Raw genomic sequence first — 22067 nt, 5'->3', positions numbered from 1 at the left:
CAGATGGTGGGAGGAGAGGGACTGAAGCTCAGGAAGAGCTCAGGAGATGATAGCCTTCCCCTCTTCTGGTCACACTGGGGGCAGCACCTCTCAACACGAAGAGTACTCTGCTGCCAAGTGACAGAAATCAATGTCAAATGGCTAAATTTTTGACTTGCTGCTTTTTTTCTCTGTGTGGCCAGAACAAAAATTCAGTGCATTTTCACAGTAAAGATAATACTTTAAAGTATTTTGCCACAAATTATTTGGTTAAAAGACAGACATGGAAATTAGAATAAAGACTATCTACGCCTTCTTGAAAGATTGGGATGCAAATTTACAAAGTAGCCAATTTCTGCAGACATAGAAAAAACAGAAAAGAGATGCAGATCATATAGGGTTGAAATTTCCCTACCATCTCAAATTCATTGTACCTAAAAAAAAAAAAAAAAAAAAAAAAAAAAAATTAGGAATATCTTGCCTTGTAAGACAGATTTCTTAGCAGAGTTCCAGAAGTTTTCTGCTTTTAAGTCCCTCTTCCCTCTTTGATTGTAACTGCTTTGCTATAGTCACCTCACAATGTTTTGTGACTTGTTTTCCTTATCTATAAGCAGAAAATGCTACCAGTGTAGCAGCACATTAAAGAATAAATGTTTGCAGAGCATTTGAAAAGCACTGTAAGAATGCTATAAACACTCTACATCCTTCCGAAAAATCCCCATCTGCCTTTACAGCAATTGTTGAACCCACTTAAAAGACTGAGACAGACTATCAAAACTGTCACAGCTACTGAGCTTTGTTCACCCATACAGTACCCCAGAGTAATGGGTCCAATGAACTCTGCCACTAGAAGAGGCAGCATCAAATCCAAACACAATAGTATTTTTCCTAAATGGACATTGTGTGATCAGTTAAACTCCTCAATTGCAATGAGAATATTATCTTGCCATTGAGACATAGTAAAAAAAAATAAAAAATTAATTAATGCTATTCCTCAGTGTAAAAGAACCTGTTACTCATAGTTCAAAGTTTATATTTTTGCAACATGGTAAACAGAAGATCCTAAACATTTTCAGTTTGTGATACAGTCAACTATTTAATTTCTACGCATTAACTAGAATCTACTGATTCTATTTAGCTCTATTATCTTTAGAGGAAAGGATCAGTATAGTCTAGCCTGTAAAACCAAAACACTCTGCTGTCTTCCCTCTCCAGTTCAAACAACACTCCTAAATAGAGGGGAAGAAAAAAAGACAGTAATGAGAAGGGAAGCTTTGCTGCTTACAAGTATGAAAACAACAGATTTTAAATTAAGAGCCAACATAACAGGACACACATAGGTTTTAGAAAAGGAAATCACCACAGCATAGTGGAGAATGATTCCTACTCCATCAGCAGAAAGAAAAAATGCTGCCAGTCTGAAAGACTCCTTGTATGGTGAAACAAACAATGCCATTCAGAGATGCTTTATCCTAATCCTAAAATGTTTGAAATATGGCTGGCAAGTTCTATCTACAAGCCCACAGTAGCGTAATGGTGTTTTTAAGGCAAAAGTATTCCAAGAGATGCACTCTATGGACACATCTGTGGGTTCAGCAATTTTTCTGTACCAGTGAAGTATTACTAGTACCTTTTGGACCAAACCCAGATTATAATTCTTATTAGTTGATATTATTGCAATATCAAGGAGAAAAAAAGAAAAAAAACCCCAGAAAATAAAATGTTATCTTTGTAGCCACCCAGAACAATGCACTTATCACTAATAAGTGAGTTACTGCCCACAGATAAGTAAGTGGTCATGTGCTGATTCTGAAACAACCCCATGAGATAAACCACCTTTATGTTTTACCCCTTTACAGTCCACCACCAGGCAGAGCTCCAGACTCTTTACACAATTTACCTCATGGTGAAATCACCTAAGAATTTGGAAATGTTAAAATACACAAAGGTTTAGCTTACAGGTTTTTTGATTATGTCCTTGTTTACCTGTAAAGCAGTGTCTTGTGTCAGGCAAGTTATTCTGTGCCACAGCCCTTTCAGCAGAAATCAAGACTTATTGAATGGAACAAGGGCCCCAATATCTGATGATCCAAAGTGGAGAAGCAGAGTGTTTAGCATACATTATAAGAAAAAAACAACACCAAAATAAGAGGAGTTTCTTTTGTCTTTGTTTTTCCTTTTTACTTCTACTAATTGCTGAGAAGCTGCTTTTACTGTTCATCTTGCTAATGGTATAATTGACAGAATGAGTAATTGAATGAAGGAAGCACAAAAGGCTGAGATCAGAGTACTTACAGAATAGCTCAATGAGGAATTAACTGAGAAAGTACATTAAAGTCTGACTTACTTTAATAAATTAGTTACACTGAAAAAAAAAAAAAAATCCTCATCTATGTGAGCTAGTGCCAGTCTTTTGAAGCATCAAACAGAAGAGCTAAGGGACTATATGGATTACACACACCTTAAAATTAAGATTCATTGTGCAGTGTCATCTTGATTCTGCATCTTTATGGGTGAGACCAACCTCCAGCTGAATTTTGGCTGCTTTTCACGCTTTCTGTCACAGTTACTGTAACTGAAGTTTCTGTAAGTCAGATAATTGTTTAATCTTCTAGTTAGTTTCTGTAAACTATGGAAACTAAGGAAAGATCAGTCTCAGTCTCATAAAAGTGTTTTGTAATTCCAACTCTGCAGTTCTGTCTCATCCCTTATCTTGCATCTCAATGATGCAAGAATTGGGATCATTATCAGACAGGGCTTCAAAGAGCCAAGCACCTGGCAGCATCTTGCTAATAGCATTCACTTTCTTGTTTTTTTCCTCCACCTGACCTGAAGGATTTACCTTTTCCAGGCTGCTAAATCATCAGTCGTTTACACTGCTACTTTGAATAATATTTAAACTTCATAATGCTACACACTCATCATCACTGGCAAGTAATTCTGCTCATTAAATAAAAATAATGCAAACAGAACCTCAACTCTTTGTACAGGAACTGTTCAATCTAATGAAGCCCTAGGAGGGCTAACAGCAGAGCTACTAAATAGAAAAAATTCATCTGAAATTCAGAAGAGATGATAATGGTATTAACAAGTTATATAAAATAATACATTGCAAACGAGAGGGTGTAAAACAGAGGGGTTTGTAGCAAAACAAACATCAGCAGAATAAATTCAATTCTTCAGACTTCATTTTAAAGCACAGTTTATTTCACCTTGAATTTGTACTGTGCAGGAGTTGTGAGGGTGATGTACAAATTACCAGGGTGTGTACAATAGGTAAGATACACAGTTTAAATAGACACTTAGTGTTTCAAACAGGTATCATGTTCCTCATTACCCAAATCATGCTTCCAACACTGAGCTTGGCTTTTTTTAGAGGTTATATCTTTATTGGTGACCGGAAGTAATTTGAAGAAACTCAGAAGAAAGAGATGGAAATCCTAGCATTGCTAGAATTCATCAAAACAATCTATTTCAACTATGATCCTTGTTCTGTGGACTACCTATCTCTGTTTACATCAAGAGAGTCTGTGACACCTCTGCTGTATATTTAACAAAGTAATTTCATACTAAGATAGGTATTTTACTTTCAGGGTTGGTGTGGGTCTTAAATAATTCTTTACCTGCATGTGCATAATAGGTCTATGTGTGCAAACTTTTGTATATGACTATATAGGCACAGGCAGTGTTATATATCTGTGCATTGCTTATATATCTGTATGTAAGTGCTTGCCAGGCAGGTCAGCTACACTGCAGAGAATCTTTCCTGGCAATCATCTAACAGTTAATTTAAGAGCATGATTACAATTCTTGAAAACACAGTGACAGGATATATGCTTATAATGAGAAAGTGAAAATGTCAGATCACCCCACAATTCACAGAATCAGAGTAATGACATTTGCAGTCATCTCTGGATTTCACTTTTAATGACTATCTATTTACTCATAAATGCAAAAAACAAATGGCAAAAAGAAACAAGAATTTTCAGTTTCTAGAAAAGCTCTTCTGTCATAAGATAGATTAGTCCAATATAAACCCCTTCTCTCACTTTACCTCCATGACAACTGTTTAGGGTGAGCCACTGCAAAAAAATGGCTTGCAGGAGAGCCTGTACAGAGGAACTGCCTATCACTGCAGCTTTCTCAAGTGTGCCAATAAAACAATAAAACAAGATCAAAATCATCTGGGATTCTGGAGTTTCCAGACAGAAGGCAAGTAATACTGCAAGGCAAACAAAGGCATCCTAGACCTCAGAACTATCCTAACACCATCAAAGAGTTATGCTCTCCTGTCAAAGGGATTTTCCAGGAAATACATTAACACACGCTAATTGAAGGCTATGTTCCAGAAGTATTCAGTGTGAAACAGAGTGCAATGAAACAGCCCTCCCCTTCACAGGTCACTGCAAGGTCCCATCACATTCTTTTCATGATGAATGAAACTTGTATTTAAAAGCTTGCAGGGGGTTTAATTTACAAACACTCACCACTTTCAGCAGAAATACAATTCTTCTATCAGAAAAGCAAAGCTCTTAACTGCTCTGCTATCTTCTACATGTAAGGTTACAAACACTGCAGGATTTTAGCACATTATAGATCAGTTTTAGAAACTATTCTGTAAATGCCTATGGAGATTTGGTAGAATTCAGGGTTTCCCTTTTAAAATTTATGACATCCTCAAGTTGTGAAAATAACCAAAAGAAATTTTTTTTTTTCCTCTCTCTAACAGTTCCAGTATGTTCTGTTATTCAGATTTCACACAGACCAGCACATCCACAATATACTTGGGGGCTATTTGGATGGAAATAGAAAAGCTATGGAGCAAGACAGCCTAGATGTAAACAAGTTGGAACTGCTGGCAGCTGTACTGTTACAAATAAAATTGCATTCCCTGGTGTCCTCTCACTTATCAATTTTGACAGAAGACTGTCCTGACGTCTCATAAACAGCATTGAAAAGGACAAATCACATTGGGTGTCAGATTTGCCAGAATGCATTTGGTTGGTAGCTTGCCACAAAGAAATAGAGGGTTATCTCCATTCCACATGGTGGGGAAAAACAATGCTCAGTCCAAGGGGTGAGGGCTTTACCTTATAGGCTGAAGTCTCATATAATCCTCATTTTTTAGTATGCTTTAGATTTAAGACTCTCTGACACAAGATTTGTTTACATCAAAGCAGAAAGTAGAAATATCAGCAAGCATTTTTCAAATGCATAATTCAAACCCAAACACAATGTAGTATAATAAATACTTAAAAATAAAACCACTTTCCTACTGATCCCTGCTTTATAACTACTCTTAGACACACATGATGTTTTGTGTCCAGACAAAGAATGCTCTGGGATGGCAGGATGCTGTAGACAATTATAGCAGTGTTAGAAAACAAACCAAAACAAAAGAAGAAAAAGAAAAAAAAAATAGCAGAACCCCCCAGAATTAATATGCTGAAATATAGACAACTATTAATTAAATATCATTCAACTGTGGCAGCAGAAGTTGGCCCTGTAGCTGCTGAATCTTTTAATAATAAAGAAGCTCCAATGGATGTGGGAATTCACTCTCACTCTGCAGCTCTGGAGTGAAAATTTTTGGTGTGCATTACACTTCTGTTTGAAAAATCAAACACTGGAGAAACTTAAGGCACAGTAGGCCTGCCAGTGACTATTCAGCAGTCTGATGTATGATAGTCAGTAACAGCCTCCTGGCCATGAGTGGGAAGAGGAAGACACCCTGGTGTCAGCTGAGACTCCCTTTGGGTGAGGATGGCATGGGTAGCAGTCATGGAGTAGATGGGGCAACTGGTTGGGCTGGATGAATGATGGAGCTGGACTAAAAATCATGAGAAGCCTGTGATCACTGTGCTATGATGAGATAAACACCTTTAAGTCTGTGGGCCTGGCAGACCTTGTGTGGGCTGTCTGACTCGCATTTAAAGGGTATTTTAGCTTAAAGAATAGTGGACTTTAGAGTGAGTGTATGTCATATGGAAGTCAAAGAAGGGAAAAAACTCCTTTACAAATTACAGGCTTCCTGGCTGCTAAAGGCTCAATAGCTGAAAGTGTATCTTCTAGGAAGTCACAAACCTTCTCTTGAAGCTTAGCTAGCATGCATGATACCAAATCTTCAGATTCCCATCAAAATGGTAAATCCAAAAAAATCAACATTTATGAGAAATATTAAACCTAAAATACTCTAAATGCTATTGAAAAAGAACTTTTCCCTATTGTCTGGTTGATCACACTTACTGGACAAAAAAATATCCACTGTCTTTTTTCAAACAAGCCATGACTTTACTTTTCTCCCTGATTCTTCTGCCTTCCTATTTGTTCTCTTTATTTCTGTTTTTTTTTTCCATGGTGCAGTATGAATGCTAATTTATTAATGATACTTAACTACATACCTATATTTTCCTGTGATATGCATGCATATATATTTCCTCCTGCTTGAGACCAAGCACCCCTTCTGGTATATTGTGTATCTGGTAAAACCATCTCTCTGCTTTCTGAGCAGAGAGATCTATGAAGAAATGCTTATATGTAGTATTTTTCAGCTTAAACTTTGGTCCTTGATATTAGTGTTTCCCTCAATAGAAATGTAAATTTGTAAGGATACAAGAGGAGGTTGAAGTATAATTAGCTAACTGATAATATGCAGTGAAGTGTGTCTTTTTCACTAATCTTAGATCCTACACTGTCACTTTCTTCTCATTAAACAAAGTAGGTAGGAATAGCACAGAGGAGGCAGAAACTGAACCTTATGTTAAAATGAGATAAGCAGACTGGAGTAGTAACTATTCTATTGGGAAGTGTGTATGAACATGCTAAACTGTCACATTGGTTTTTGCTCCTTGAGGGTGGGGAGAACAAACACATCAAACTTAATCAGTTCAAATTTTTTTCCTTTTGGGGCTTCCCAGAATTTGCTCCCTGATCTGTTTTCCAATGGAAATGGCTCTGATGTAAAGTGTTATAACAGACCTTCTCTTGGTTTTCAGGTAGGAATACAGTACTCCATGTCTGACTAGAAGTCGATTTACTAATTAGAGGGCTGGAGTACATCTGCAAAAAGGGAAAGCTGAGAGAACTGCATTTGATTTTGAAGAGAATTCACCTACTCAATAAGGAGATATTGTTGCTTCCTTCAGGTATCAATGCAAGGGTCCAGAGAAGTCAGAACCAGACTCAGGTGCATTGTGACAGCCACATGAGACAACAGACACTTGTTACTCAGGAAATTCCAATTAGATATTTAGGGAAGTGCTTCTTACTATGAGAGTAGTCAAAGACTGGAAGAGCTGTCCAGAGAAGTTGCAGACTATAACTACAACTACAAGTTGTAGACTATATCAGCTGTATAATCAGCAGCCATTTCTTTCCTCCTCTGCAACAGGCTCACTGCAATTTCTGGACTTGCCTCAAACAGGGGTAATTGAAGACCACTTGGAAAATTTAGTGGTAATTTCTGCTGAAGGGAACTCATGACATCAGTGCTAAAATCTGTACAGCAACTTCCACATTTCTGTTTATCATTCATTGTGTTGGAGATGAAGGTCTGGAAGGGATCCAAGATGTGCAAATGCTCTATGTACTTGGAAACCAATCTCCACACCTGAGACTGTCAGATCTATAATTCTCTGTCCATGAATGTCCTCTTTGATAGGCTGGAGTTTTCCAGGCCCTAATGGTACAAAAATATTAAAATCTGACACAATTCATTGGGTAGAAGAAAACCTGTTGAAAGTAAGAACTCTGGTAAGGCCAGGAACTTCAGGTCCCCAGATGATAGCTGTTCCTCTTCCAAAAACCCCATATACCTCAGCTGTTTCTGGTTTCTAATTCCCTTAAAAGAACCTCTTCATAGCTTACAGTTCTTTCTAAATTGTAGCAAGCACCTTTTTCTAGACAACATATCTTAGACACACAAAGTCCAGAGATTTAAGGGGTGTCATAGCTGCAGACTTAAGGGGCATTCAGCTGCAGTTCAGATCAGCTGAAAATCACTTAGAATAATTAGCTTTCACAATACAATAAATGAAATAATAAATTAAAACAATACAATAACAATACAATACAATACATTTCACGTAGTGCAGGTAAAATCATACTTTATATTTGGTGTATTTCAAAATGTTGCTGCTGAGTACTTGGCTCTGTAAACATCATTGTTATTGCTGCCTGCCTGCTTTGGGTCTAAAATGTGTCAGAAGATTTATCTGCCTCATCAGCACTTTCTAAACACCCAGGCAGCCAATCGAAATGGGGAGGCATAACAGATGTGCCAACATCTGCTGCAGCAAGCATTTATCTGGACAGTAGAACATATAGCTGTAGATTCAAACTCAACCAGCTACAACTCCATGTGTTTGGACAGCCTAGATCTACAACTGTGTGAAGGCTATTTTGGGCTATTAATTGAAATCAAGTTGAAAATGTAGTTTTTCAATTACATTTGTGAGAAATATACCTTTCTGTAATTCAGTTTATGCCTTTCAAACACAATTGAGGTAAAATACTATAAAAAAGCTAATTTTAAAGTTGAACTTAGAAATTCTTAGAAAGCATTATTAAAATCCCATTCCAATCTATGCTCTTGTTTACTTTGAGGTACACACATATTAAAATATGTATAGTTAAAATATGCATAAAATCACATACATGTGCCTATAAATCAAGCACATGAAGCAATAGGAAATTGCTTTCAAAACATGCTTTGATTTTCTTGGCACCAAAATGAGGTCTATGGCCCCATATCCATGCTGAGTTTCAGCTGTTCAAACTTCTGTTGCACACGGAATGCCCTCTACCCACAAACACATACTTGTGCAGATTGATAAAATCATGAGATGAAATTCAAAGCAAACTCATCTTCTGCCTTTTGATGCACAATACAGTTTCACCTGTATTCCTGCTCACCAAACCATGCCCTCTAGGAATGACTATCACATTCTCTTTGAAGAGATCCCTCATTAAATAAAAAAGCAAACTCTCAGAGAGAAGGCCTCTCCTGCTTTTTTTTTTGATTTCTCCTCTGAAGGCCCAGCATGAATAATACTGAAACCTTGCTTTAAGCCCAGTTTATTGTAAAAGGTTCCCTCTTGCTAGGGGAACTCAGCCCACGTTTCCTGTACTCTAGGATTTCCTAGGATCTAAGCTTTAAAATAGCAACATTATAATAAACTGGTTAACATGACTTAGGCTACTTTTAAAAGAATATGTAAAATAAATTATTCCCTCCCATCTTTTGTCTGTATAGCTAGATTTCATGTTTCCATGGCAGACTACATGAACATTCAAGTAGAAGGCATATGAAAAATGGCATTAATAAAACCCTTAGAAACATTTTGACTGTAAAGCATATATGGAAGTATGTGGGATAATAATGTAAAAACTGTCTAAACAAAGAATTTCTCCAAAACAGAAGATATATAATCCACGCATTTCCATAAATATGAAAATATTACCAGCACCTTTCTCTTCCTTCACTGACTAAAAAGCATATTCCATACATAGTTATGTTGCCCAGCAATAAAGTGTTGCTGTACTAAAGTCACTTTTCTTTATTTTCCTGGAAAAACATAAGCTCTGACAACAAGTAAGAATTTTTATTAGCTTCCAGGTGAAGTAAGGAGTAACCCTGTGCTTGTTTTATGAAATAATGAAACAGAATGAATCTCACTGACTTGATAAATATTTTCTCCTGTTTTGAAACACAATAAATGGCAATAACCTTGATAAATTTGTCCATGCCAGTTTTTGTGTCTTTTTCTCCCCATTCTCTCATGATCCTCTGCAGTTGTGGACACAATTCAAATCCCTAAATTGGCATATTTGTTACTTGGAGGAAGTGAGATGACAACAACTTCATTCACTTTGAATGTCAGCATTTTGTGATGATTTACTGCAATGCACTCAAAATCAGTGAACAACTGTGGCAGAAATTACCCTGACATTGCCTTCTATCTAAATGACCCAATGACTAGCAAGGAAAAAGACTGATTTAATGGCCAAAAAATGATGTATTACAATTAAAGGCTTCTGGCTTTTATTGCCAGTTCTGCCACTGATTGACTTGGCAAGTCTCTCAATACAACTGTCCTTAGTTCACCTGCTTATGAATTACTGTATTATAACACTGCAGAAGCTCAATAGAATGGTTTTGTTTAATTTAATTATACCTGAAAAGTAACTTCAATACTTAAAAGACAAATGAAAAACTGAAAGAAAATGGCTGCTCCTTTTATCAATCCTTTGCTCATTTACAGTGTACAATTGGCCACAATAAGGGAGAAATTCTATGTTTATTATTGGGAAAATTGTACTGATGTAAATTCACAGATATTTTAAAAATAAAAATTCTGGTGAAAATACATAATCTTATGCTGTTTTATGCCAAATGCATGCTCAGCATTCTTTTAATTATCATCCAGTGTTATTAAAAGAAATAAAGCAAAAAAATATTCCAGTGCCACTTTCCCTTTTTTTATTTCATCTGTGATCTCCATTTTTAGTCAATAGCTGGGTCAAGGCTGGGTGTTTGCCACCAGAACTCTTTTGAGTTAACAGGAAAAAATCACAAGGCAAGGTTTTAGAAGCCCTAATCATACTCAGTGCTTCTTCAGGTCCTACTGAAACAACTCTAATGATCTATTTACTAATCCAGGAGAATTCCTTACAAGATAGCTTTAAACACAGTCCATTTTTTCTCTTTATATTTTTATGGTAGGACAGGTGGAATGGGGGAAAAAAAAAAAAAGACCAATCACCCCAAGTCCCCACAAACTAGACTCTCCTAAGCGGCCAAGACCACAAAGTACAGGTACACACATACCTGTTCACTTCCTTCATGATAATTCTTATCAGCAAGTACTACATAATATTAAAAACTGCCACAAAAGAATCAGAATAATGGTGTCAGTAAATGTCTCTATACCATGGGGTAACCATGATTCAGCTCTATCTGCTAGGTTTGAACCAATGGTCAGAAAAGAAACATACTGTACCAAGTATCTCTTGTATGATAATAGACTGAGAGAACTGGGGTTGTTCAGCCTGGAAAAGAGAAAGCCTCAGGAAGAACTTAGAGCAGCCTTCCACACCTAAGGGAATTAGAGAGGACTTTATACATGGGCATGTATACATAGGACAAGGGGTAAGGGCTTAAAAATGAAAGAAAGAACATTTAGATTGTATATTAGGAACAAGTTCTTCACTATGCGGGTAGTGAGACACCCAGAGAAGTTGTGGATGCTCCATCCCTGGCAGTGCTCAGGGCCATGCTGGATGAGACTTTGAACAACCTGGTCAAGTGGAAGGTGTCTCTGCCAATGACAGGGGTTGGAACTACATGATCTTTAAGGTCCCTTCCAATCCAAACCATTCCATGATTCTGTGATGAAGTCCCAAATTGTCTAAGCCCACTTTGAGCTGTCAGTTCAGTCCCTTCACCACAACAGCAGCCCCATAAGGTAGTCATGTGGTGAGAAACATCTGCTTTTTCCACTGAAAATCTACAACACATCAAATTTGTTCCTATTTCTCCTACCATACCAGTCAGGTCTGATGACAATGGAAAGCCACAACCTTGTCCATCATTTCAGCTCTTCTAAACTACAACATCCATATCTCTATAAGGATCCATATTTCTTGAAGCCTTCTCTTTTAAATTATGTCTGGTGGTTGCTGAATTCAAAAACTGCCTTTTATTTCCTAGAGGTGAATTTTGTGATTTATCTCCAATTTTAAGAAGTTCAGGGTAAAATATAAAGACTCCAGTCACAGTAGGAAATACAGTGAAAAAACACACACAACCTGATAGCTAGCTTCATTGTGCAGAAACACTCATCAAGTAACAAAACAAAAGAGCCTGATGGCAGCAATCAGCAGTGCTGGCAGTGTGTGCACAGAAGCTGTTTCCATAAAAACCTGTTTGCTCAGGTGCTAGCAATTGAAGAGGAGTTCCAGTTGTGCTGCCACAAGCTCCTGTAATGCTCACACAGGGGTGTTTGCAGACTATCAGAGCCCTGGAGGGAGCTGTTACAGGCTATCAGATCAGTAATCCTCATGTTAAAAAGGCCCTAAATATGTATTTACGAGATAGACAGACCTGTTTATTTTATTGGTTAAGTAATCCATGTGTTGAAAAGGTCTTAAATAGGAATCCTGCCAGGCAGGCAGGTCTCTCCTGGACTATTACTGCAATGGTGGGCTGTTCACTGAGAATGAATGTCACTGAGACCACTCTTCAATGGCCCATGAGAGCCTCAACCCATAAATACTTATAGGTGTTCAAGTAACTTTATTCAGATAAACAGCCTCACTCAGACTGCTATCTGAAATTACTCCTTCTTTATTTCTAAGGAAAAATGCCAATAAAAATCAATCACTTCAAAAGTGTAATGTCACAGAACTGATAAATTTGAATTTGCTCCTGAAATACCTTCCCTCATCACAGTGGGATGAGTATTACTAGAAGAGGGAACCAGTGTGTTACTGCTGCACTGTAGGTACTGCAATGCTCAGATACAGTAGAACAAACAAGGAGAGCAGGTTAAAATTTTCCCCAATGCAACTTTTAAATGTCCAGTGAAGAGACATCTACACAAAGACTTACTCATGGCCAATTCCAAAAGGTTTCTAGCTTATCTATATTTTTATCCCATTTTTAGTTGTTCGTGAAAACAGCTGACAGGGTCTTATCCAGAAATGTTCAGGTCAATAAGAAACCTTAGGAATTTCAGCAGGTTTGGAGAAGGCCAATAGTAAACTTGATGGACAAATCTGAATTTACAGTTAACAGATTTATGAGTGCAAATACCAAAATATTTAAATGAATGGCTGTGCATAATCATAAATTAGTATTTGCATTCCACATGCATACACAGACATTTATTTCCTTATTCTGATGAAAGAATCTGTCCCTTGGATCTACAAATCAGAACATGATCTTAAGACTAATAATTTTTGCTCTGAAGTATTAACCAACCCTCAGGGTACTATGCACTGCTGTGCTTAGGAGGAGGATGATGCAGTAAAGCAACCCACATATGAATATTCTAATTTCCAGAAGTCCTGTTTTCTATAGCACGGGAAGAATCCACACACCATGTGCGTAGTTTCTAGCTCATGCTCCAAGTGGGAAAAATCTCATGTGGCTTTTTCTCAAAATACCACGCTCTTTCCTCCAAAAGGCTCCTTAAAACATGATCACAGAAAGATTTTACCTGCAAATGTTCATGTGGCTGTCTGTATGTTTACTCACATGCACAAACTTTCTGAGCAAAAAAGTAACATAAAGCTGCTCAATGGTTTCTAAGTGAAGAGCATCAGAATATATCATAATTTCATATAGGGTCAACTCTATCCTAAGCAATTTTTCAGAGGTACTGGTCTTAAAACTGTCCCAATCTCTCACAACCAGCATTGGTGTGTGTTAGAACTAAAGTCATCAGACACAGTGGGCTAACACAATGGCTGCCATTCTCCCTTTTTTCACTCTGAAATGTTTTTTCTCCTGATGTGATGGACTGTTGATATAATTTTCGAGGCTCCTGAAAACTGAAATAATCACTTGTGCCTAAAAATGAAAATAATCAGAGCTGGAAAGTCTTTTAGGCAATTATTCTGGTTTCCTTTGTGCATCCACATTGACTAACATCCAACCTTCCTCCAAAAAACAACCCCTCAATGTTGACAGCAAATTTAAGTATAGTCTTCCTCATATATACAACAACAGATAATGCACTGACTGCTATTCCTTCTCAAGGATGTCTGCTTTTGCTGTTTGGAAGAAGCATTCAGCTGGAAATGAGAATCTTTTCCTATCTGAGATATATGAAGCTTTAAAAGCTGTAATCCCCCAGCAGAAAGCAATCACCTCCCATTCTGCTTTTGCTCAAAAGATACTTCAGTACACACTGAAGTACACATGGTGTGAAGGTCTCTGCCTGTGGATAGGGACCTGGTGACTAAACAATGCTACGAGCTTGTGCCTGTTTGTAACATCTTATTTTCTTGTCTCATTAGTCTGATTGTGTAGGACATCAGTGATACTTTCTTTTGGCCAGCTCTGTCTTTACAACATTCTTTGCTGGTTATCTTTTTTCTACCTACTTTGTAACTGTCCCACCATTTAAATGACTCTGTCCCCTTAATTTCTTCATTACTATTAATATTCCAAAATAAGTATACAAAGTTTCTCTCTCCTGGATAGTAGGTTCAGAAATGTTATTAAATGTGCACCATTAGCTTACTTTTTCCTCCCTAGCACCAGTAGCCTCTATTCTTCTTACAAGGACAAATTTTAGATCAACGTTTAACACAGATTTCCTGGGGGCTGTGATGCTTTTAGTCATTTCATCTCATTGGTACCAGCAAGTGTGATCTATAATCAAAACTCACTTGTCCAGCAGCAGAAAGCCACTCATGGTCAGGCTGGGTGGGTTTGTTCTGAATATTTCTGTCTCTCTTTCATTGATATTGGTTACAAGTCCAATGGAGCACTTACATATCAGTCCATTCCTGCTTCTTAAAAGTCCTCATGAGTATTTGTCTATGCAAGAATTGCAAATCTTTTGATGCCTTTCTGCCAATACTGACTGATGCGGGCTTTGCCTAAGCATCTACCAGCAATTCAAATTTCTTTTAGGACAATTTTTGCAGTAGCAACATAAGGATACTCAAGTTGGCAGATGAAAATCCCCCAGCTTCATCATCTTCCCAGCCATTCGTTTAGAGTATGGTACTGTATGGAGCCTAATGAGCCTCCCTGGGAGTGCATCCTTCCAAGACAATTGGCTCATACTGAGTTCATTGCATTGTGACAATCTGATCACAGCCCACAGGGCTTTTCTAGTTTACAACTGGAGGAGAAGAGTCTCATAATGTCTAATCCTACCACTGCAAGTATAAGTCCATATACCCAGTGCTGGCTATCATATATGCCTCCTCTTGGTCTCTTATGGTGGTAGCTCAGGTACTTAAACACTAGCACATATTTGTTTGCAAGAATAAAAGTGATCAGAATTTTTCAGGATATTCCCTTTCTTGGAAAACATTTTTGTTCCCAGCACCCCATTTGCTAGCCATCTTATTTCCTTACTTCCTAATGTGGCTGCATATATTGCGTTTGTGTCTCATAACTGATGCATTCTTCATTTACAAACAATTTCTAGGAAATAAGGAGGTGTTGTTCTAGTTCTTTTTCTGCTCACTATCTTGTTTTAATTCCTTTCTGAAACCTCCAGGTTTGGATTTTAATATATTTAAAAATTTTCATGTTCGCCATGGAGACCTGTGAGCTACTTATCTCCCTCCTTTTGTATAATGGGAAAGTTAATGTGCATTTTGGAAACAGAACTATGCTCTTGACAGCAGACAAGTTTAAGTTTTTTCCTGTGTGCGATCAGCTAAAGTTCAACCAGAAAGTTGTCACAAATTAAAAAAACAATTATAAAATCAAGGAACACTGATAAACTCATCCTTCTAAAAAAGGCACAGTAATAACAATAAACCTTTTTCCCCTAAACACAGTATAAATCAATCAGTGTGAGATAGAGAACACTCTGGTTCTTCCATCCAGTGTGCAGACTGAGGGGTAGCATGGCCAGGGTTTCCGCACCCCTTCTCCATGCTGCTTTCACCTTTAGATGGCAGATATGATGTGTTAAAAACCTAGAAACTAAGCAACACACTTTTGAGACAATACTAATACAGGAAGTAATAAAAAAGCTGGCCTTTAATTGGAGCCTCCAGAGGAGAGTGAGGAAAAATGCCCACATCACATAGGGTGAAGACAGTTTTGCCAGTTCAGCAAATCAGCATATTGCCAAGAATCCCCAGTTAGAAGCAGAGGTGATGAGGTAATTCCCCCACTTGGTTCAGCCTCTTCGGGAGCCCCCTCCTTCTAGTTGTTTATAGGAAAGTGTCTTGGGAGGGTAGCTCCTCCTTGATTCCCAGAAGAAGCAAGATTAGAATAGGGTCTTTGGAATTTATTTCGCCTTTCTGGCTATCAGGGTAGGAAAAATGCTGGAGTTAACTAGGAACTATATAGCAATACAATAATAGTCTACAGAGCTACAGATATGTGGAAACTATATACAAGCAAAAATTCTTTTGGCATCAGATGGACAGTGATAATTTTTGTTAATTTTTTGTCAGTTTTTGTCTACCCAAATACTTGAGCTTTTTTTCTTCCCTGTTGCTGCTGCCACAGCAGAGGAACTTGTGGAGTTATGCTCGAAATTAGCTCAGGCAGCAACACTTCTAAAATTCTACTTAAAAAAAAAAAAAAATTATTAGTTTCGAAATCTGTTTCACAGTAAGTAATACTGGCATAATTGAGGGGCCAGGGTACAGCATGTCAAATCCCTCTGCAGAGGAAAGGAGTGGCCACAGCAGAGTACACCTGAGGCAATACTGTTGTAGAGACCATGACAGCATTGCAGCATAACCTCTACTCCACTCCCTGAACTGCTGCTTCTCCCCAGGACTGGCAACAGGAGCTGGGAAATTCTTTTTGACTCTGAGATTCTTTTTTTGGGATGCACATGTATATAGCTATGAGAACAAGAGAACAATAATCTCAGTTTTTCCAGATCCCTGGTTGTGTCAATGGAGCTTTATAATGTCTTATAAGGACCTGAAATAGCAGATAGTACAACCAGTGAGTAACCTAAACCATAATATTAGCATATGGGCTTAAACTTTAGGAATATCTTTAATGGTGAGGGCTCTGATAATTAAAGGCTGTGAGATGTTCTTGTTCCTGCTAAAAACTTACATATCTAATAAAAAACCTTCTTCTCAAAGGAGTCTAGACAGTTTCTTTTCCATTTAAATTTCACATGAAACACTTTATTTCCGACACTCAGTGAATATGCCTTGGGCAACTGAATCACAGCTAAAAGAAAATTAATGACTATGATGTTGTGATTAGCAGAGAATACAGGCAACTGAGAACCTGCCCAAACATTTACTGCAGTCACAGTATTTATGCCAGCCATTATTAGGGATAAATAATGGCCACAAAGAGGACTTGATCCCACCAGGTAGACTCTTTAAAAATTTTCACTGATATTCTTATTAAATGGTGAAAATTATCTGTTCTACCATTCAAAAAAATTCTTTCTAGATGTTTAAATTACTAATTAAATACTACCAGAAAAAATAATTTCTATTACATTTCAGGAGCAAGTAACATGAACACATCTGACAGAGACATTTAATATTGTATTACACAGGGGGAGTCAAAATAGAACTTAAAGTCTGAGACTCTTATGCTGTGAGATACTACATCAAAATCCAACTGGGAAGAAATAATAATTTCACTTATCCATAGCAATGATTTTTTGAGGAGTTCAAATAAAAGTTTGCTTGTTCTGATGAGATCCACTAAGTAGATGTTATTTGATTTTTCAGATTCCCCTGTCTGCTAGAAGAGCTGAACTTGCAGTTGAGCATCTTAGATGCTAAAGACACAATAAAAGTGAATTCACTGCATATTTGCCAAGGCTTTCGCCTTTCATTTAATTTCCAAATGCCATCCAGTTATATGAAACCTTTAAAAGGGTTTCTTAAGGTAGAGCAAGCAGGAGGGTAGGATGTTTTTAATCTTGTATTAAAAAATTTTAATTATTTATAATCATTTTTATTTAAAACATAGGAACTTGAACTTATGAAAAGACTCAGCACTGTTTAATAATAAAAAGAACCATCTGCTTCTTATGCCTGTTCCTATAAATATTTTCTTACTAGATGACAGTGGAAAACATGAAAAGCTAATGACTGACTGACAAGTAGATTATTTAGATATTGAAATTAAAATCTAATGAAGAGCAACATCACTAATCACATGTTATCATTTTGGGAAGCTTCACATAATGATTTTCCAGTGACTCAGAAACACATCCACCCTTGTCACCAGACAGTGCAATACATTAGCAGCAAAGGGAGATTTGTGGTACAGAGCACAATCTTTTATAATTGCAATACTTACAATGTCAAATATCAAAGAGCTAGTAATAAAACTATATTCATTGTCCAGTTTGAAGTGTGATCTTAAAAACACTCAAGCACACCCCCAAATATCTAGAAGGCTGATTTCTAAGGCAGGAAATACAAGGACAATTGATTCTTAAAATTAGAGGCAGGAGGGGGAAAGCAATTAAGCTTCCAGTAACCATTTGCATTTGTGGAAAAGCCTGCTTTAAAGCACTAAATCTACTGAAGAGAAGCATTCGGGTTGCAGTCGCCACTGCACAAAGACAGAACATGTTAAACAAGCCTCCTAGACTTGTATGTAGTCACCCACTGCAGAATTCTGCTTTCAAATTTCACATCTTTAACCGAACCCTAGCCTAACCCCAGTAAATCCTGTGACATCACACAGGTATAACACAAAACTGCCTTTTGTGTTGATTTTTAAGAAGTATTCCCACTCTTCTTTTTCTCCGAGGAGCCTGCTATCAGCTGTGTAAATGCCATATCTCTAATAACAGAAAGAGAGGGTGAAATGTGCCCATGATCTTACCTCATACTCAAAGTCCTCTGCTCTATCTGCATCAGCAGGCAGGCTGGAAAGATACTCATTACCTTCATAAAATTCATGCTCCACTGGGTGAAGAGAATGGCAGCTATGTGGAACAAAGCAGTACAATAACAATAGATGAGAAAATACATTGTTTTTTTTTTTTTTAATTAAAAGGTCCCACCTCACCTCTCTCCACTATCACCTCCTCCCCCTGCTGCCAACCCAGTCTCACTTCATAGTGTTCTCATCTTAGGAGTGTTACTCTGAATGGCTTGATAGCCTGAAAGAGCCAAGTACCTGAAAGAGCCAGTACCTAAAAGCAGCACAGGCTGTTTTCCTTGCAAAAGCTCATACTCTGGCTGAGTTCATTTTGCTGGGTTCATCTTTTGGCATATTTACACAGAGTGATTTCTTAAAAGGGTCTGGTTTGAGCTGAACTGTTTCACTGTGACATTTTTGGATTCCTTAGACTCATAAAGGTACTTGACTCCAGATTCATGTGCTGTGTCATGGCTGGGCACAACTCACTAATTATCTGTCACAGTCTTGAACAATCTACAGCTCATATCAGGCTCACAAATGGTTCAAGAATTTACCTAAAATAACTTGCATTATCCTTTGTGTTAAAGTGGTAACAACATGGTGAAGAGCACTTGAGCAACTGCACATTTATGAATGTCAGTCATTTGTACTGTTAAATGGGCCTGGAACACAAAGAATGAGGTTTTACAACATCTTTAGACCCAAGGCTGGATCCCAACCATGTATTATCCCGTTGGTATACTATCTTAGCAGGATAAGTAGGACCTATCTTAGCAGAGGTTAAAAACTCTTCCCCGTGCTGAGGACATGGGAACTTCAATCACAGTATCTTCTGCATTAACATCAATTCTGCAGACACACACGACATGCCAGCAAATCACTGAAAAAGCTCTAGGGATATAGTAGTTTTTTGCAGGCTACAGAGGGTCATCTGGGGTCACCCATAATATGGTGTTATTTATGAGGTGGAGTCAATAGAGGAAGAACCCTAAACCCTACTTATGTATAAGCACCACCTGCTGGTGTTTGTATCCAATTCAGTTCCAAAGAGAGATAATTTAATTCATATATTTTGCCATATGACAGAAGAAATTGTAATTTTGGATGGCTATATTTTTGGAATTGGTTTGCTTTTGGTAAGGGGACCTTTATATTAAATCACTTGTGTCCTTGATTTTTTTTTTTTCATGAAAAATTTGGAAGAACAGAAAACAAGACAAGCTTTCTAGATCTGAAAAAGTGGTTTAGGTGCGTTGGAACACAGAAGTGTTTTTTTTCTTGGTTAGGGCTTAGCTTTGGATGAATAGATACATAAACACAAAATAAACATATCTAAGATTCATTCTTGTAGCCCTAATCTACAAGTGGAGTTTAGGAAAGCTGTCCCTGAAGCCTGAATGGCATAGTGTTTATCAACAGCATTTATTATTAATTTAAAGTGTTCCTGAGACTTTTTCAGGAAAAGGCTAGAAGACCATCACTGCAATGCCTCAATCCCACAGGTAAACAGCAGAAAAAGATAAACCATACCTATCTGAAAGCAGAAAAGGGCAGATATCAGGAACTGGTGGTGTGGAAGGCCTTAGCTTGGCCAGAGCCATGATATGCTCAAAAGTGATGTCAGTCTGAGTGCTGGCATCCATAAGCTGAACATCCTGAGAGCTACTGTGAGCTTTGGTAGCTGGGGCTCGTCGTAAAACCTGAACTACAATGGGCTCCTTGGCATTGCGGAAAGCTTCCACTGCTTCTTCGTGAGTGGCCTTGGAGAGGTCCTTCCCATTGACCTACAGAAAACAGGAGAATACAGCAAAAGTGAGAGAAAAGGCAGCATAAAAATGTGGGTGTCAAATATAGGGAGGTGAATTATATGTGCAGTACATCAAGCCACCTGATGACATTGATGAGCACATTTTGGTATCCATGCAAGAGGGAATATACAGCTAGGAGGAGAAATAAGTTCTTTAATATTTGCCAGAAATTAGAAATGATTTGAAATGGTTTGAACTCTTCCATAACTGTCCCACCCAATGGAATCCAAACACAGCAAAGAAAATACAATATTTGGAAAGTAATTTAAATTATTTCTCCTATCCTGTTTTATTAATTTTGCAAAATACAGCTAAAATAGGAAGGGTGCCTTTAATTTTGAATTTCAGCATTTTCTGTGCCATGCAATTGTTTTAAAGGATTTCTGGCATAGCACTGTTATTAATGCAGATGTCACTAAACATGTCTCTGATTTCTAAAAAGAAACAAGGCCAGTTTTCATTGTTTTGTCACTTATATGTTATGGCTATTATACAACCATTATGACCACAATAGGAAGATTGGACTAGCATAGTCAGCTGCTGGTCTTTTGAAGAAAGAGAACTAACTCAATAAATAATTTGCTATGAACAGACAAATAATCAACTAGAGAAAATTACATTGCAAATGTTGCATAGCTTGGCAAAACTAAAAGACTGCACCAAGGTTTCTCTCTGCTAGAGGCAAAGCAGGACATTTTTATGGGTCTAGATGAGGCCTTAGGGTACTAAAAAAGTAACCACAAGGTTTGATTATGCTAAATTTGTACAAATTCAGAGGCTTGGGGCAAGATTTGCAAGCATCAGCCCATTACAAAATGTGAAGGCTAATTGGTCAATGGCAGTCAGTAGCTAAGCCCTTGAACACAGGGCTGTGCAACCTCCTTACACAGAAAATACTATAAAATACTATTCCACTGTTTCCAGTGCAGTGGGACCACTGTTGACTGCTACACAGGACCTAACTGTTGTGAGCTACTGTGGAAATGATGATTCTATGCTGGGGTAGAAAGGTAGGGTTTTCTAGTAAGAAATGTGACTACCTGAAGGTACCAAAACCTGATTAAAATTTATATTCCTGACAGCAAATTAGAAATAGGAATCTGCTGCAACATCATGCTCAAATTATCTTCTTTGTATAGACAATGAGTCATAAAACTTCACAAAACCTAATGAACTAAGTCTAAACCCTCCCCAGAAATGGGACTGACCCCATAAATTACCCAATGTTTGCAAATAGTAGTTAAAATGAAAATTTCTTTGCCACATCACTCCTTCATTCAAGAAATTCTTGTAAGTTTCTTGTCTAAAAGGTCAAAGGCAAACAGGAACAATGTCAACAAGCTCAAAAGAGCCTCAGTAACTCAGCAGCCTTCAGGAACATTTTGAAGCAACTTGTGCAACCATAGTCCTATCATAATTATATGCATGGCTAGGATACTGCTGACCATTAATTTCATGTATATATCAATTCAATACATTTCCAGAGTATGTGTACAAGTACAAGGTAGTGTTATCTTTCCTCTTAACTTCCAAAGAATCAGCACTTTCACACCCATGTCACTCATGAGGACATGCAAAATAACCATACTGTGATGTAGCCACCAATGTAAAGGTCAGCTGATCTTTCTAGCTAGACCTGATGCTGTATGCAGTGATGAGAAGCCTGCAAATTTTGAACACATTTCTATGCATATAAAAGCTCAAAACTCCTT

At 37.6% G+C, this 22067-nt stretch overlaps 1 protein-coding gene across 3 annotated transcripts in view; it reads right to left on the bottom strand.

The window, feature by feature from the left end:
• PDZRN4 (PDZ domain containing ring finger 4) overlaps positions 1–22067 on the bottom strand; it is a 228406-nt gene that overhangs the window by 20441 nt on the left and 185898 nt on the right. For all 3 annotated transcript variants that reach the window (XM_021545292.2, XM_021545294.2, XM_021545293.2), the window contains 2 exons: positions 20078–20331; positions 18506–18608 (listed from right to left, as the gene is read on the bottom strand). In XM_021545292.2, the coding sequence (XP_021400967.2) occupies positions 18506–18608; positions 20078–20331 (357 nt within the window). The remainder of the gene's footprint in view (positions 1–18505; positions 18609–20077; positions 20332–22067) is intronic.

The sequence above is a fragment of the Lonchura striata genome, chromosome 5 (assembly GCF_046129695.1).
Source record: "Lonchura striata isolate bLonStr1 chromosome 5, bLonStr1.mat, whole genome shotgun sequence".
NCBI classification, from domain to species: domain Eukaryota; kingdom Metazoa; phylum Chordata; class Aves; order Passeriformes; family Estrildidae; genus Lonchura; species Lonchura striata.
This window is presented reverse-complemented; position numbering and strand designations above follow the sequence as displayed.